This window comes from Orbicella faveolata, unplaced genomic scaffold, assembly GCF_042242905.1.
Source record: "Orbicella faveolata isolate gen_17 unplaced genomic scaffold, um_ofav_v1 contig_3, whole genome shotgun sequence".
Taxonomy (NCBI): Eukaryota; Metazoa; Cnidaria; class Anthozoa; order Scleractinia; family Merulinidae; genus Orbicella; species Orbicella faveolata.
In genome coordinates, this window is record NW_028301558.1 from 18541842 (window position 1) to 18560084 (window position 18243).

The window sequence follows — 18243 nt, forward strand, 5'->3', positions numbered from 1 at the left end:
CTCCTTTTTCATTCAAATTCTTAACGATCGTTTCGAGAAAGGACTAGAAAGGCTGTTAGTCTAGTACCTTTGTATTAATCACGTCTGCTAGGCCAAGAAGAGAGAAATCCAAATACGACTGCACCAGTGAATGCAATTCTTCTCTGAAAATCACAAGAAATAGATGGTTAAAATCAAGACCGAAACAGAGATCATTGAAAACTGATGAGCGGCGAAATATTTTCAATTGCATACGTTCCAGTACTCCTTCCCCTCAGGATAGTTCAAACTTCAGCGTCGTTTTTCGATATCACTTACGGGTTTATTTTTTTAATTATAAAAATACTTTCTTGGCTGGCAATTAAAAATGAATTTGATATTTTAAACATTAACAAGGCATTCTTACCCTGTATCCCCTTGCATGTGCACTTCCTCCACCCGGTATAAGATGATGAACAAGCTGAGAAGACAATCATGAAAGAAGAATTACTAACAGCCAGAAATAAGCATGAAGCTCATAAGGGAGGGGCATTTTATAAACCACTGAGCCAACAGTAATCAATGTTACCCTCGTAAAATAAAGTCTTATTGTATTATTAGCCACTTAAGAAACAAGAAGAAAGAGTATCAACGCGCAGTACCTTGTGTTATCGTTACTCGCATATTAACAAAAATTAATCAAAAATAACTATTTACTTAACAGAACGTAACGCCTTGCTAAACAGTTCTCGTCAACTCATCACCTAGCTTCGACGAAACAGTAAGGTACTATATGCCACCTTTATTTATAGAGCTGTCATATTTAAGTGACCCAAAATATCTGCAGCATTTCCACAGAAACTCTTATATTTTAAAAGACAGCGTTGCGGCCAAACAACGGAAGATTCATCCGAAATATTTAATTCTAGCAGTCTTTGAAGGAAACGTAAAATAGAACACTTCGTCAATACATGTACATGAAAGGATCTACGTTAGAGAGCAGGGATCGCGCAGTGTTGTGAGCGCTGGCCTCCCACCAATGTGGCCCGGGTTCGAATCTCACCCCTGGCGTCATAAGTACGCCGAGTTTGTTGTTACTTCTCGTCCTTGCTCAACGAGCTTTTCTCTGAGTTCTCCGTTTACTCCCTTCGCAAAAACCAACACTTTACAAATTCCAGTTCCATCCGGAAACAGTGGAAGTGCCATTGATTATTCCCATTCAATGTTATGATTCACGAGAAGATACTCCTTGCGATGACCAAACTTACGAACAACTCAAATAGAAGTTTACTAAGACAGAGTAGCTATAGACAGATTAAAATAATCGAAAACGAAACAAGGATGGTTAAGATTGGGCAAGATTGACATGGATTGCGAGCGAGAATTCGAAACAAGAAAACTACATGGTATATTTTAGCGGAAGGGCTCCTGTGGTAGCTAACTCACCCGTCCAGCAGCGCTCTGCACACGGTGGAATCTTCACAGAACTGTCCGATGTGATGAACTAACACGGGGAATATCATAATCTGTTTGGACAGGAAATAGTTTGTAAGTGTTCAAATCTTCAAGATATCTTGATGGCTTAATAATGGTCTTTCAGCTTAGAGCATCACAACAGCATAACAGAGACAGCAAAAATTAAGGTAGAAACATACATCATTACAAATAACTATAAAGTGTATGTTTTCTGGAATTATCGTTCTCTGTTTTGGATCTTCAACAAATCTCCCAAAGTTTGTATTCCCTCCTTCCACTGACACATTTTTTCTTACCAATTGATCCGCATCACAATCTTTCAGGAACCTTGCAAGGACCGGGTGCACTTCAGAGATTAGAAACTTCCCAGCCTAAGGAGAGAAAAGATAGCTTTTAACAGCCCTCCTTTCAGTTTGAGTGAGAACTAGCTTGTTGCAGCTAAGGCTCGGGTTAAACGTCGAACTTCACACCTAAATAGCAATTTGAGTCGATGCAAACGGGTAAAGCTCGACCATTGGGTCAAACGTCGAACTTCATTCGAATTTAGATCGACAAACGCGATCTATCATCTGCTTTAGTGGAGTCAAATGTCGAACTTATCATGATCTTAATTCGCTCAGTTTTAGTTCGCCTCATGCGAAGTTCGACGTTTGACCTGGACCAAAGCGGATTGACCGCCATAAACATTCAGCGTTAAACAACATTCAACAACAGACCTGTTGTGCATGCTGCTGTGTGGTACATGCTCTCGCTGAAAAACTGAAAGCAAACGAGGACAAAGTCAATAAATTGTTACCGAATAAGTCAAATTATCCTCTCATTTTGATTGGTTCTTACTCATAATCAATTGAAGGACAGACGCACAGATGACGACATTAACAGTTTTTTGTTTTTTTTGTTTATTATATAAAGACTAATTCCATGTTGCCGTGCGTCTGTTCAGTAATAGATCACAGAGGACGTCAAAGAGGACGTCGCCTCATGGGTCACTGATGTTCTTACCACATTTTGATGTCATCTGTGACCTATTACTGAACAGACGCACAGCAACATGGAATCAATTTGACAGTCATCTGAGGTAAACAATTGACGATCAGTTTTATAGAAGAAACATTTCTAATATACTGCGATTATCAGTTGAGTAAGGCGGGACGAAAGTTTGGTCACCAAGTTTTAACGTAAAAATCGTCTTGTTGTCACGAGCAACTGGCTCCGTATCCATTGGCAACTTGTCGGCCTTTGACGTCATTGGCAGCAAAGCGCGCGAAATTGTAGGCGACGCGACAGGCGATGCACGGCTGTTGATATTGTTACCAACGGAAACGAGGTAAGTTGCCCGTGACAACACCATAATTTTAAGGCCAAAACTTCGTAACCAAACTTCCCTCGTGCCGTACTCAACTGATAATCGTAGTACCAAGTATTTAGCAAAATGCATTTTGACAAAAATCCAGATAGAATTGAGCTTCAAATCATTGGCTAATCCTAAAGTAGTTGTGCGTTGAGTGATACTCTCATAGGCCCCATATCATGGCGGCTGGAAGCGGGAATAATACTTCCACATCAACAATGACTGTGGTTACGTACCTAAGAAAACCTTCCGACGGCGGAATAAAAGGCGAGTGAGCCTCTGGACTTAATTTTTTTCTCAGGACAACACCTATCAAATTAAACAGATACAACATGTAAGGTGAAAGAACACAAGAAGGAGAACACGTTTATAATCTGTTTTGAGAAAGGTTGTCCAGCGACAATGTCGATCAGTATTATACGTACATACAAACTTTATTTATTCCAGATGCAAACTGGCTATACAAATTAAAATTAAGGAAAAATAAAATGAGGAAAAAAAAAGAAAGAAAGATGCATTAAGAAAAGGTAGTAAAGAGGTTATCCCTATGTGAAAAATCAAAATTAAATTCAAAATTAAAATCAAAATTAAGACCTTTATGGGTAATGGTGGTTCACGGTTGCCTTATTGAAGCTCAACGTTTTTTTTTTTGGTTTTTTTTTTTTGGCGTAATAAAATAATGGAGAGAATAATAGCATTCTATTCTCTTCTGTATGTGGGCATTATACTGCTACTTTGTTTTCGTTCGCGTGTAGTTTTTTCTATTGTTTATAGGTACCTTTTGTAATTTTGTTGTAAATTATCATTACTTTTTGCCCTGTCCTTTTTAATATAAACTCTTGCCCCGGCCTCCATTAGTTCTGGAACTGGTTGCGGGGCCAAGCAATTGTAACTGTATGCAAGAAAACAATAAAATAAAAGTTCAAGTTCCAGCTCAAGGAAGTAGCAAACACATGTATTCATGATTTCTCCTTCCTTCATGCTGAAACACCATGAACTTCGATCGCGCAAGCCAAACTCTTACGACCCATAACAGTAGCAGTCGGCATTGTCGCATTTCTTTACGCTTTTGTGAGGCAACCTCTGTCGAAACAGCTGTACAACTTTGACATATTCGTCTGTAAAGAGTAACGCTCTACAGATATTCAGACGTCGAATGGCAAACTACAATAGTTTGCTGAGAGTAGTATTAAAGCGAATCAGGTGAAAATACATGCTTTGGTTCATTTTTACCGTTATGATGGATTTAATCAAGGTTACTGATGTGAAGAAAAGTAAACGCTATCATTGTTTATTTTCCGGCACGGAGTGTATGTCTTATCTGCCTGTGTTGATAACGCATTCCCAACGGCTAGGATGTGGAGATGCATAACGCTGAAAATTTGCCAAAATGACTTGTTTCAGCTGAAACTACAGATATGCTTGTACTCTGCCGGAGGGCGAGTGACACACTCTTGAACACAGAATTACGACAGTTTTCGGTAATTTTTGGCTATCTCAATTTGATGGCCTCCGTTTAATTTACCTAAGCTGAAGGTTGCTGTCTTATGCGTTTCAAAAGAAATCGATATGAGACGACAATGTTCTTATGAAATGAAGATGCGACCATCGCACTCATTGTAATCGCAATCTGGACTCACTACAGTAATGCTGTGAACTCAATAAAACGGCCTGCTTTCAATGTCTGGGTCTTCATAGCTCAGTTGTTAGAGCAATGCAGCACCAACGCAGAGACCACGGGTTCGAATCCCGTTGAGGCCCTGAAAATCTTTTCAGGGCTTAATTTGCAATGGCTTAAACTGCGATTACAGCTGCAACAGTCATATCTGCATTTCGTTTGTATTTCCGCAGTTCACACCATTCTCATGTTATTGAAAAAGTTCTTTATTCGTCATGCAAACATCAAGAGCTTTTAATCGTCTAACGCGAAACAACGTACAATCACAGAGAACAACGGATGGTTCAAAATCAGAAAAAAATTATGCCGGTTTTTAAGATCGAAATCTGAGTAAGCCTATGGGCTTAAATTTAGATTTAAGATTATATTTGCATTTCATATCTTTTGGTGTGACATTTAAATTAAAACTCTTTCCGTCTAAATTAATTATGGATTTAAACGATGTTGTAATCAGTAGCGGTCGTTAGAAAATGAACAGGTTGTTTTACAATTCATTTATGGATTGCTGGTTGACTGCCAAAGATTAATTATTTTGGGGCGATAATGGACAAAACAGACCACATTTACTGCATTTAAATCGAAATTTCCTGTTAAATGACACAATGAACTTAACATTATATTTCTCTCAGCTCAACATAATGATGGCCTGATATATCGCTCTACTTGTTTTTCTTTTCTAGTTTTAGTAGTATAACCCTACGCGCTTAACCTATTGTGTAACGTCTTGATTAAAACAAAGCGCAGCGGACTAAGGGGAGAAAAAATACGTCCAGTTCTGTTTACATTTAATACAGCACTCATTCTGGCACTGATGCCACAGTTTTCCTTTTGAATGTGGTATAAACCCTACGCGCTTAACCTATGGTGTAACGTCTGGGTTAAAACAAAGCGCAGCGGACTAAGAGGAGAAAAAATAAATCCAGTTCTGTTTACATTTAATACAGCACTCATTCTGGCGTTGATGCAACAGTTTTCCTTTTGAATGTGGTATAAACCCTACGCGCTTAACCTATGGTGTAACGTCTGGGTTAAAACAAAGCGCAGCGGAATAAAGACAGGAAAAAAATAGTCCAGTTGTGTTTACTTTTAATGCAGCACTTTTGGCCTTGATGAGACAGTTTTCCTTTTGAATGCGTTACAAACTGAAGCTGAATTCAAATAAATGTTCGATCTCTGATAACAACATTTATCTACCAATCTCTGACTCTCTAACACCTCCCTCCTCCTCTGAAAACGTCAGCCCTCTCAATAAACTCTTGTGTAAGTTTTAAATGTATATTAAAGAGAAGTCGTGAATTCACTTGAAGTGCGGGCCCTAAACCTACGAAAGGAGACACTTCTACGGCGCCTAGACATGTTCCGCAGTATGTCCATGATAGCGTATCGAATGTGTCTCATTTTCCAGCAGTATATTATCGGGTTTAACGATGAATTTAGAAACACCAATGTCCACGAGTAAATCAAAAACGCTTTTAAAGCTGTATTTGGTTCAGAGATTGCAGTTGTAACTAAGCTAAAAGCTCGAGGCATATAACAAAGCATTAACACGACATATATGTAGAATATACCGAATGCAGATTTCAAAAGACTCGCCAAATTCGCCGCGTCGCTATTCTGTGCTCCTTGCCGTACTTGAAGCACTTGAATCTGTTCTTGGTGGTGTCGGAAAACTACAAAAATCCTGCCAAAAAATAATGTGGTAAAGAAAATGCAAATAATTCCTACAGCAAACACAGTTAGAGAGCTCTCACTCGGATACCACACCGTTATCAAGGACAGAATTGCACTAACAATCCACACAGAGATCACCACAGCAACAACTCGATTGTGGGTGACGAGTTCCCGGTATCTGAGGTGCAAATGAATGGCCAGGAATCTGTCCAAGCTTATGAGAACAACACCAAAGAACGAAGCTAAGGCGAACAAGCTCATAACCATGAAATACAACTTGTAAGCCACACAGCCTGGATTATCCCGCTGCAACCACTTGACCAGAAGCGAGATACAAAACGGTTGCACCATTAAACCAACACCGAGATCAGACACAGCCAGACTCAGAAGCAATGTTTTCAACGGCTTTGGCAACCACGAAGTTTTCCTTATCGCGTGGATAGTTACAGCGTTCAACGAAACTGCCGTGTAGGATAGGAAAATGTTGAATAAGCAATTGACGAAAAACGTCCAACGAAGATCTTCAAGTTCCGTGTTTGAGGGTACATATTGCCGCACGGCTTCACACGAAGACTTCTTCATGACAACGATTCGTGCAGAAGATTATTCATAAAAAAACAATTCCCTTTTCTCAGCGCACGGAGGGCAACGGGATTCGACGTCAAGATTTTTTCCACGCTGCAAATTTCTGATCAAATAAGGAAATCAAAATAATATTCCTCGACTAGGCCTTCCCAATATCTTGCACACCTGATTTCTAAGGTTCAACTGCTATTGTCGATTGATTCGTGATCGGCGCAGAGAAAGTCAAACAAGTTCTGTCTTTAAATACGTCATAATTTAAACAAATGGACAAAAACGTCTCAATACTGCTTTAACATCGAGTAAATGATATTAATGTCAGCATCAAATGAAAAGTTGCAAAACCCAAAACAGGAATCTAAAACCGGGGTATTTGAAGATAATCAATCTCGAGGCAATTCAAAACACGTAATCTAGATTTGTTTTGCATGAGAGTATTAATGAAATTGTTGAATTTGAGAACAAAACATTACGCATGCTAAGCCGAGCAGCACACCTGCAACTAAACAAACTCTATTGCAAGTCATCTTCATTTCCTGTGTATGTACTTTTTCCTAAATTTGAAATATTACGTTCCTTGAGTAACAATATGGTTGACAATGACTAAGTGGAAATGACTTGAAAAGCGCTGTTAGCTACGATACCATCTACAGCAACTACTAACAAAAAAAAAAAAAAAAAAACTGCCTGCGAGCAACATTTAAGCACCTGCAAGCATGGGAAAACAAGAAAAGATATTCCGAAAATTACGTTTCACACAAGAGCCCACGCTGGGAAAACGAATTTGCTTATGTATATTGAGATAGGGTATTTCCAAGTTGTGTACTGCCTCTGTTTCGCGACGAATCCTGCCGAGATATCCGTATTTACTTAAAATGTTTTGATTTGCAAGAAAATGAATTTGGCAGAAAACTCATTTTCATATGACAAGTTTTACACTCAGAGGCAAAAGGAGCTAGAAAATGGCCAATTGCCTTAATTGACATCAGTATTTCAAAAACGTTGTTATCAAATGGGCCTGCCCGCGGTGCAAAACTTGCGTTATCGTCAAAGTCCATCTTTGACCATTAACTGAAACGCTACCGTAACTCGACCTTTTTTTACAATTAAAATGGCCAATTAAATACAGCTGCATTGCTGTCGAGCTATAATTCAGCGCAAAAAGACACTTGTCCTTGAGAAATTCAGATCAACAATCTACACTTCTAAATTAGCATAACGTATGTAAGTTCGCCTCAGGGACGAAAACATGTATTGACAATAAAAACATTTCTGTAAGTCTCAGCAACTATTTTTTTAGCCCTCTTCAGCCTTCCTCGCGCGAAATATCTTTTGTCCTTTCACCTCCAACTTAAAGACGTATGCATCCATTGTTTCTGCGCATCCTTACTACGCACGAAATTCACGTTGCAACGTCACGCCACGTTATACATCAAGCGCACGTAGGGCTTGGTACTGGTTGCGTTAACTTCACCTGCAGTTTGCTCTCTTTGATGGTTGGTGACCTCCTCTTTTCTTTCCATAGATCACTTCCTTTACTGATTTTTCCCATTTTATCAAAAAAAAAAAAAAAAAAAAAAAAAAAACCTGTACGTGAGAAGTTACAAATATTTCGCCTTTTCTCCTCTAGTGCGACCGACGTTTTCTTCGAGTGTGGACGGGCAAGGCTAAAATGTTCTCTTTTTCAAGGCCTAATCTACCTCAAGGAACTTCACCAGCTGCAAATGTTTACTTGATCTACTTAGTTGTGTTGAATTGAGGACATTGACCTGGTCTAAATTTCACCAATGTAGCTCCTTTATTGCTGATAGTTGTAGGCTTAGATCATTTTAAAATAACGCACGCTTATAAAATCGCATGGTCTTCAACGCGCCTTGTCTCGAAAACGAGCCCGGTGACTCCCCACTTTTATGGCTTTTTGGTAAGAGTTGATCTTTACCTTACTGCATGGCAAGTTAACAAAAATCTGTACGCGGGAACATTTTGGGAGCGAACGTCCTTAACATTGCAGACATCTCGCCTCCATTACGATCTCGCTGTTTATTCATGAAATACGAAGTCCGGAAATCTTTTCCGCGAGAAAGGCTCAAAACGATGGAGATGCATATGAACCTGACTCCAAAGACTTTCATCTTCTCAGCCATTTGTTATTTTTTCTTTCTTTCTTTTTTATCCTTCTTCTTCATGAAAAAAGCCAATGTTAAAACAAGACTTTTAGAGACGCCACTCGTGGTGGTCGATAAAGCAAAGTTGAAACACTATCGTTTGTTGTTTGTCTACTTTCTTGTTGGTTCACTTGACGCGCCCGCACAGTCAGATGCAGGATTATCCAGTACAAGAAATTATGAGCTAAAATATAGTCAGAGACAGACAAAATAAATAAATGTGACCTACCTAGAGGACTGTCTGGGTAAGAATACATGTAAAGAAACAGAATCTTGTTTAAAACTATTTCTTCTTCTCTAAGTTTCTGTAAGGAGAAGAAACGTATGTTATACATATTGCAATTCATAAAAACTCCACTCAATCAACATTTTTACTCTATGTTAGAAATATTATAATTAATTTCACTTCCTGTCACACATTTGAATTGAAGAATCCTAGAGAGGAATGGGAAGTTTAAGAACAACGTTTAATAGGGCCACGTTCGATGCATCAATAGTCCAACAAGGCTCCGAGGCTTCAGGAAAAACTTCTATCTTTGGTGGTGTTTTCCTTGTATCCAAGTCTCTTTTGGGAATTGAGGGACAAAAGAAACTTAAAAAAACTTTTGTCTTGAATTTTGTCGTGAAAGCCTCGGAGCCACGTTAGAATACACTCTTGATATATCGAACGTGGTCTGTTGTAAACTGAACAATGAATCAAAGTTCAGAATGTACTGTATGTAGGTATACATGAATTGTAACCTGTTCATAGTCATCGGGGTCGCGAGGAAAACAGATGTGGGACATCATGATGGTCTCCATAGCAACAACTGATAGCTTATCAAAGCAAGGATCTTTCAGTAAATCTTGAACCTGCCAAAATGAATTTAACAAATGATTAAACGAAATGATAGAATAGCTCAGAATATGCCCGCCGGAATTCTTTGTTTAGACAGAAACAAAGCTAAATCTGTCATACGTTTAGAAGTCTATACTAGTAAATGTCTTGCTCAAGAATCAGACAACATAATGACACAGGCCTGAGGTAAAACACTGCACACGTCAACCGCAAGGCAACCGACATTCCCACACATCCAGGTAGCATTGTTGCGCTATTTAGGATTTTAATTTTCTGTGGGAATACCCTGACGTTTTACTCAAGACAATCTTTAGAGCATTGTTCTTACATCATTACCTGTTTTAGCCATCTCTTCAGGCCTCGCTGAATCTCTGCTACAACTGTCAAAGCAGCGCGACCACAGCTCTCTGGATCCTAACAACAACAACAACAACAACAACAACAACAACAAAACAACCAACAGATCAACTTGAAACAAAATTTGAGGCAAATGAATACAAACGAGAAAAAGCCTGACTCTCGTGTACCTTCAAAACCTGGTTGATATGAAGTTTATGCAGGACTCTATAAATCACAGCTACGAACGACCCCTAGTTCATAGAATAGAGCGGTTTTCAACCAAGTCCGGTAACGCCAAAACGAAAGTAATCACTCTGGAAGCTGGTAGTGAGTGGGGAGCACGCGCGCGGGGAGCGATGGGAAGGAGAAAAATAGAGAGAGAAAGCTTCCCATGCTTCCCTACGCCCCTCCTCAATAGTAAATAGCCCATTTTCGAGTTGTCTTAAGCCTCTCTATCAGAGCGAGGTCTGGTGCACAAACAGAATGACTTTAATTGGCATGTAAACGAAATCTCATTTTCATATGAAAGGATAGGCACCAAGGCTCGCTTTGAGAAAGAGGCTAAAGGTAATTCGGAAATGGCCTAACTATATTTTTTCCTATCGCCCGGGCAACTGGGGACGAGGCAGGGGCAATCGTACCTTCCAGCTCGGTGGTGGCTGTTCCAGGAAATGCATTAAGCGGCCAGCATGAAGGATGGAGTATCTAAGAGCAATACAGCTGCCGTAACACAACAGTGTGTGCTCCCGTGACAGATAACTGTCCCACAGGATTTCCAAGGGCTTCATGTCAAACCATCTCACTACTTCTGTGGCAAGTGGAAGGACCTGAGAGAAAATGGAAAAGGCCAGTCGATCATCCCAAAATTATATCTTTCTAAGTAAATGCAATGTTGCTTCACGCAACACTGATATTAGAAGCAGCTGGAAAATACTTTCAAACCATGCTACGAATTACCACCGTAATTACGTTGAGCTGCTACTGTCTGACCCCGTTGCTCAGTCGGTGGGGCAATGGTGGTCTTATAACCGTCAAAGAATTTTTCTTTACCTCGTGTGATCCTCCATTTCTTTTCGAGATATAACGTCCAGGGGCAAGTACTTGAGTGTTTCCAGCATTCCAAACATTCCATTGCTATACTATTAATTCTCTACTCTATTTTTGTCAATGACAAAAATTGAGTAGAGACAGTACCGACTTACCTGCTGTCCCATCCTTCGTAGTTCCCACCTTGAATCCGCTAAACATTCGATTGTTTGAAGCACTACCTGGTAAATTAAACAGCAGAGGCAAATTTTAAAAATATTCCGGTAACAATGATTTAAATTACTAGAGAGGAAAAACCGCTTTCGACGTAAAGCAAAGTCATCAAGTCATTATCAATGACTATTTTCCGTTTTCATGCACAAGGAAGGAAAAAGGAAATTGCCAACGATAACTAACTTAATGACGTCTTCCTTAAAGCGGCATAGTTTTTAATTGAAACTGACTCATTAAAAAAGAGGTGGCAGAAAATTAAGAACTAGGGAAACGCCTTATTTGTAAATAGCAAGTAAGCAAGCTATTGAAAAAGGAATTCACATCATATGTAACCACGCAATGCACTGAAAATTAAAAGTACAGGACTCTTAAAAACGATGCCTTCTTACTTGAGATAAAACTGACGACAAAGTCCCGATCTGAAGAACATTTGTCCACTGAGGCACGTCGTCTCTGAAAGTTCAGAAAACACAGTGTAACATGTACAGAGGTTTGATTCAAAATACTGCTACTAGTGTTCAAAATGATCAGTAAGGAAAGTGAAACTCACTCCAATGTGGATAAACTCAGTGACACATTGTTAGATGGCTCGTCTCCTAAATGAAAAACAGAAAATGCTGCCAATGAAATAGAAAGTGTCCGAAGACTATTACCAAACAGGTTTACTTGCAATCGAGTGCAAATAAACGTTACATTTGTAAGCTCTCAGCCAATCTAAATGGAGTAACGTTTTCAATCAAACCTCACAGTCACTAGCTTTCTGTCATTATCTACGCTTACGTTACAACAAAGATGTCAACACCCTACATGCAATAACATGATATATAGCTGTATAGCATTCCTCATACCTTGTTAGTACAATGTATGTTTCTTAAGACTTACATGTAGCATTTTTGTTAACGTTATCTACAGCAGACTATCTTGCAAACATGATGTAACCACATGTGCATTTACACGTTTGACAATCAGCATTTCAAACACAAGATACATCACAACACCAAATAAGAAAAGAAGCAACGTGAGACTTCAGAATCGAGTACCAGATTGTGAGCTGCTCCATCCAAACGGTGATTTTAAACTCTGGAAGATAACTTCATCAGTAAGATCCTGCAATTAACAAAATGTAAATAATGTTAGTATTATAAGTTTTGTTAGTATCGTTAAATTGTAAGTTACGCTACCATTGTAAGTAGAGTAGGTAATTTTTTGTATGTAATGTAATGTTATTGCAATAAAAAAAAGTAAGAACCTGCAATAAATAATAAGAATCATCACATCATATAAGCAATCACCGAGCACAGTTTACTTCCCCACAGCCGTCCGTACACAAAACTTAGTTGGTAGAATTGTACACTGTATACTAATGCAAATGCTATAATCCGATTGGCCGAGACATCGCACACTATCACCCATTAGTGTGCAGTGGTTTGATGTGGTCAACAAGCTGGAAACGTTTATTTTTTTCCCTTTCTCCGACGTTTTGATAAGCTCGATTTCCGCTTGACAGTTTAATGAATTTAGAAACTCGAAATTGTTGAAACTGATTAGCGTGTGTACACAACTGCAAATTGTAAATTAAAATTCAATCTGTGGGATTTTTCTAGAGCGTGAAGTTTCATACTAAGACGAGAACTGACTGGGAACCGTTATCTGAAGAATATTAAAGTTAGAACTCTACTAAAGCAATTAAATTACTCGCTCTCGATTTGTATGAGGTGATAGTTGAGTCGACCCTCAGCCTAACAGAAATCTAAAGCTTCTAATCTAATTGTTGATTAGTCTGTAATACATGTATATAATTATATAGGGATACGCTGTATAACAATACATTTAAAAGTTGAATTTGATCTCATTGTACCTCATTAGACGACTGTTCTGAATCCAAAGATTTTGTCTGATTGAGTAATGAATTCCCCTGAAGAAAAAAATATTCAAGTCAGTAACATCTGTCACTATTTACCAATAAAAACAAATATAAACATGATAAACATAGATAAAATTGAATATGATAGCAGCAGTATGGCAGGCAAGCTGACATGTAAAAAACATACACTTACTACATATATAATAAATTTCAATCTATGGTTTCATCTATAGCTCTCTGCACACATTAAATGCCTATAATATTAGAATTCTAGCCTTTCAGGAAATACGGTATCTTATTAGTGGTACAGTGGTGATCAGTCTTTTTTAATAGTGTGGTTAGCTGTTTCAATTCTCTCACCAGAGAAAACGCGCTCGTTCGTGGAAGACTAAAATTAATAGTCTCTTGGGAGAGATCTGTGGTTTGGCTACAGAGTACTGTCTTATATGTATCTTGTTAGTGGTAAAGTTGTGTTTAGTTGGTCAGTCTTTTTTGACAGTGTGGTTAGCTGTTTTAATTGTATCTTGTTAGTAGTATAGTGCTGTTAGGTTGTCAGTTTTTTTTTTTTATGTGTGGTTAGCTGTTTCAATTCACTCACCAGAGCAAACGTGCTTGTTCGTGGAAGTCTAAATGGTCTCTTTGGAGAGATTTGTGGTGTGGCTACAGAGTACTGTCTTATCAGCTGCTTTGTATGTGTGTCAGCATCAACAGCAGCACAGGAAGCTGCTCTCCTGTGTCATAAGTAAAATAACGTGTTAATCATTTAAAAGCAAAATTGTCACTGGCCTATACTTGTTGGACTAAAAATACAGTGAAACCCCGTTAATCCGGTCACCAACGGGCCACAAAAATCTGGCCGTATCAACGGGGTGGTCGTATTAAAAGGGTTCTGTAAATAAGAAAATGACTGACTGTGCCTTTTTTCGCGCCAGAATAAAGTGGCGGTAATAACAAGGTAACCGTATTAATGGAGTGGTCGTAAGGCGGGGTTCAGCTGTAATGACATACATTGGTTTCCTCCTCAATGTAAAGTTGCTTTCTCTGCTGTGATGTATCGTTTCCGTCGGTGTGTGCTTGTTGTCAGTGACACCACTCTCCCCTTCCTAAAAGTAAAAAAAAAGAAAGCACATGAAATTTACCTTGTTAGCCCCTAGAGAGATAAGTCTTTCTGAGGCATTCCTATAGTGGTTGATACCAGGCTTTAAGCCAGGATTTGAAAGTGGCCATCCAAAATGTGCTATAGGGTCTGCTCTTGAAAATGAACAGGTTATAAAGCAACAAGTGACCCTGGCTAAATGACTGGTTGATACTTACCCTCAAACATTACCTCTTCACAAAGGAACAGATGAGAAACAGATACCGTCCAAGGACAAATATACGTAAATATTTTTGATAAATTTCAGAGCAATTCTGTCACACAAAGTTTAAATTGTAGGGAATATAATTCCGGAGATATCACCAGATTTATCCCCGTTTTGGCTGGATCCTGTCACAAGTTTGGAACAATTGTGCGCTTGAAATATAATAGCCTCTTCCAGGCATTCAATTACTTAAGGCATAGCACAAAGAGGCTAGAAGTATAATATTACTGGATTATAATTAGCAATGTAGTTTCTCTCGCACAAGTGGGATGCCACTCCATTCCTGGTTAACCGTCCCTGGCCGGCATTTTCTCAGACTACTCCAACAGCCAATTCACCAGTACCCATAAGTTCAAAATCCTACAACAGAGGTAGCCCCTTCCTGTACCCTTTACTGCCAGCTCCTACCAGTTCTTAAATGGTTGCCAGGCTTGGTGCTCTATCTTTTGAAAAATATTATCATAGTTTTATTCCTTTTTTTTCTCTTGGTTCCTCTGATAGTTCCCGCCACATTGGCAGGGTGAAAAGAAAACAAATTTTCAGGCTTGCTCCTCAGGCAAACTCCAACCATGATGTACCAGCCTGAAAATAAAATCCTCATCACTAGTCCCCCCAAACGTTTGTCTCCTGCAGTACTTTCCGTTTTCCAAGCATTTTCCAAGAAAGTGGACAGAATTCACTAGCCCAACTGGAAAGTCCACAAATCCTGGCAAGCCTTTCTTTGTATGCTGCCTTAGGAATACTACTTCCTGCCTTCTCTTCTCCCACCTCCTATTGAGTTCCCACTCCATATACCCACTAGTTTCCCCTGTTGTCACCCCTCCACAACAGATGATGTCATCTTTGCTTAGCAAGGCATGGTTCAATTACTGTAGACACTTGCACATAGACATGGCAGTAACCTTCACCATACCTTAATAGTTGTTGTACTGTAGAGTGTACCAGATGTAGTGGAGTTAATGATGCCAATACTATTGCTCTTTGCACACAATGAGTGTGTATTAGCAGTTAAGATGTCAGAATTGGACCTATAACAAAATTGATCTTTCAGTTTTTGAGAGATTAAAGTAATAACAAATTCAGAGTTACTTAAACATTGCAGGTTTCAGTTTCCACCTGTCACAAACAATGTATTAAAAGGAAAATGAAACTCGGGTTAATGAGCATACAACAAATGAAAAGAGAAAGTGGACTTTTACATGTTACAACAACTCTTATAAATTGGGTTTTTATCCTTACAGGTACTGAAAACAATGCATACAATAAATAAGCTAGGCAAGTTACAAGATGAAAAACAGAAGATAAGACGACCGAACATTTACTTTTACCTTTGCCATTAATTAGTGAAAGTACAATTTTTCACCATTATGGCAGTGCTGGAAATAATTTTTATTACCTAGCAGACGTGTGCTTTCAAATCTCTATTTTGGCTGGACATACTGCCAATTTGGTCAGACATTACGTAATTTGCAAACAAAATGATGACTGAATCCATAGGCATGCATGAACCAATATGTGCCCTTAGCATTGCATTTTTCAAAGCAAATGTTGTTATGAAAGCAAAACAACCCATGGATCCGTAAGATTTGTGATTTTTAACATGTTTCAATGTAAACATAGTCTAGGAACAAGATCTTCACGACCAAAAGCTAAATAGTTTTGGTGCTCAGCCCTGATGGTTGAACAATGTCCGAGGACCCGTTGTCATGTCCAGCACTGCCGTTAGTCCCTTGTTCTCTGTGCCAAATAGTAACAGGAAGACTAGATACATATAATTTATTTGTGTTTACTTACCTGTCTCTAGTAAACAAAGATTGATTAGCAGCACCTTTGTTTGACAAACTAGATGCAAAAAGATGTGCAAGAAGCATTAAAGGTGCAAGTTAGATGGTTACATGCATAGAAATGGTCAGCATGTCAATATGTAAAAGGCACTGTGCATCAAAATTGATGCCTAGCATTTTCTTCAGGGAAAATACTGTGGACAGTTAGAGTGCATCAATTAGAAACATTACTGGGAAGAAAGCTAACATCAACAGCAGAGCCTTGAGAAATTCATTACTTAACAGACCTTTTCTCTGATTGAAACTGAACAGTACAACTTGATGACCCAATGCAGATGTGTATGTATTACTGTAGCTACACAAATTAGCATGTACAAAATATACAAGATTTAAAATGTAACCAAATAAACAAACTCATTAAAAGCAAATTTCAACTAGAAATTGCTAATTGATTAACAAAACCACTCAATACTACAGTTATTTTTAAAATTATTGTGCTTTCAATCTCACAGAGAAAAAAATTAACACATTTAACAAAATGTTCCAAACATTGACTAAACACATTTCCATCCAGTTGTGGTACATGTCAACAGAGCAGATTTCAGTTGCATATCATAAAATCAGACTGTCCAGTGAACCAATCAATACTCCAAGAAAACACATGACCTGTACAGTTGAAGCTGACGAGAAGCACGAGAAAACGTGGACCGTGAGCGAATCACAGTTGACGTTGGTTTCACTACTGATTGAATGACAAGGTGGTGGGAGTTTTCTAAGCCAATCACATTGTATGGTAATGTAAAAACAGAGCAAATATGAATTACTTTCCACATGCAAGTGAAATCTGCTCTAACGCACATTTACATGAACACATAGACATAGATGCACAAGCACACGTAGACGTTCACACATGTGGTCTACATGTTTGTCTTTTTAGGACAGACCTCAGTTTCTTAATTTCACTATTTTATTAAGATTTTTGGTCTCTTGATTATCATTTACTCCAAGACAATTCATCTTAAATACAAAATGTTAAAGCTGATGGGGGTTTATGTAAGAAAAACCACCACCAACCCCAATGTAATGATTAAGTCTGTCATACCTACTAATCAGGGTTTCGTCGACTGAAGATGATGTTGCGGAACCTTTAGACGTTGGTAGCACATACGTGGGAAACACATAGTGGATGTGGTTTGTTATTAAAAACTTCAATATGAGCTCATAAGCCAGAAGTCTTCCTTCTCTCCATTCCCAGCTCTCTGACATCAAGACATCAGCAGAGGAAGAGGTGCCCTCTGACCGAGAAAAGAAATTATGTTGCTCCAAAACATGCAATGTATGTTGGCGCTAATCATAAATTTAAAAGGCGAGTAAATGTACAGAATGTACTGAAAGCATGATTCTGTATACTGCATCATTCACAGCATCTTTATTTTTAGCATTGAAGAACAAATGCATGAGAAACAGCAAGCAGAGCTGGCAGACTCGTGGAGCTCAGGGGAGTGCGGACTTTTTCACTTGGGTCCAGGTTTTTCATGATTTTGTTTTTCACACGTTCAACAATCAATGAGAAAGATATGAGAAAAATACAGGCTGTCAACAATCTAGACAAGACAAAATGTGCTGCATTACTGTGGTTCAAACAGAATAAAACGTTTACATTTACCTGCAAGTGCCTTTGCAACCTGACGAATGCTGGTCCTTGTTGATTTGTAAGATTGTATTGGTGATGTTCTACTGTGACCAACAGATAATGCTCCATGGACTTCAGTTCCTTGAAAGCCAAAATCAATATTAGCATTAAAAATAAGACCTTCATCATCTTGAAGCTGGGTTTTATTAAAGTGCTGTTTAGAGACCTGAGCCCAAGTTTTTCTCTTTCTTGAGTGGGGGCACAAAATTATATAATAATGTCA

The 18243-nt window shown here is 38.7% G+C and overlaps 2 protein-coding genes across 3 annotated transcripts in view; both read right to left on the reverse strand.

Moving 5' to 3' along the window:
• LOC110057405 (uncharacterized) overlaps window positions 1–18243 on the reverse strand; it is a 32677-nt gene that overhangs the window by 5505 nt on the left and 8929 nt on the right. The window contains exons 11-31 of one of the 2 annotated variants that reach the window (XM_089298331.1): window positions 17994–18101; window positions 17430–17622; window positions 16338–16385; window positions 15457–15571; window positions 14191–14285; window positions 13781–13913; window positions 13177–13233; window positions 12359–12425; window positions 11869–11914; window positions 11708–11771; window positions 11261–11326; window positions 10700–10885; window positions 10056–10133; window positions 9623–9733; window positions 9111–9186; window positions 3022–3094; window positions 2151–2193; window positions 1731–1805; window positions 1405–1484; window positions 386–439; window positions 68–143 (exon numbers count right to left, since the gene is read on the reverse strand). In XM_089298331.1, the coding sequence (XP_089154457.1) occupies window positions 68–143; window positions 386–439; window positions 1405–1484; window positions 1731–1805; window positions 2151–2193; window positions 3022–3094; window positions 9111–9186; window positions 9623–9733; window positions 10056–10133; window positions 10700–10885; window positions 11261–11326; window positions 11708–11771; window positions 11869–11914; window positions 12359–12425; window positions 13177–13233; window positions 13781–13913; window positions 14191–14285; window positions 15457–15571; window positions 16338–16385; window positions 17430–17622; window positions 17994–18101 (1844 nt within the window). The remainder of the gene's footprint in view (window positions 1–67; window positions 144–385; window positions 440–1404; window positions 1485–1730; window positions 1806–2150; window positions 2194–3021; window positions 3095–9110; window positions 9187–9622; window positions 9734–10055; window positions 10134–10699; window positions 10886–11260; window positions 11327–11707; window positions 11772–11868; window positions 11915–12358; window positions 12426–13176; window positions 13234–13780; window positions 13914–14190; window positions 14286–15456; window positions 15572–16337; window positions 16386–17429; window positions 17623–17993; window positions 18102–18243) is intronic. The other variant, XM_089298332.1, reaches the window with a different exon arrangement.
• Window positions 3565–8905, reverse strand: LOC110057456 (beta-2 adrenergic receptor-like). Its single transcript, XM_020764041.2, has one exon. The coding sequence runs from the start codon at window positions 6714–6716 to the stop codon at window positions 5742–5744; it is 975 nt and encodes a 324-aa protein (XP_020619700.2). The 5' UTR covers window positions 6717–8905; the 3' UTR covers window positions 3565–5741.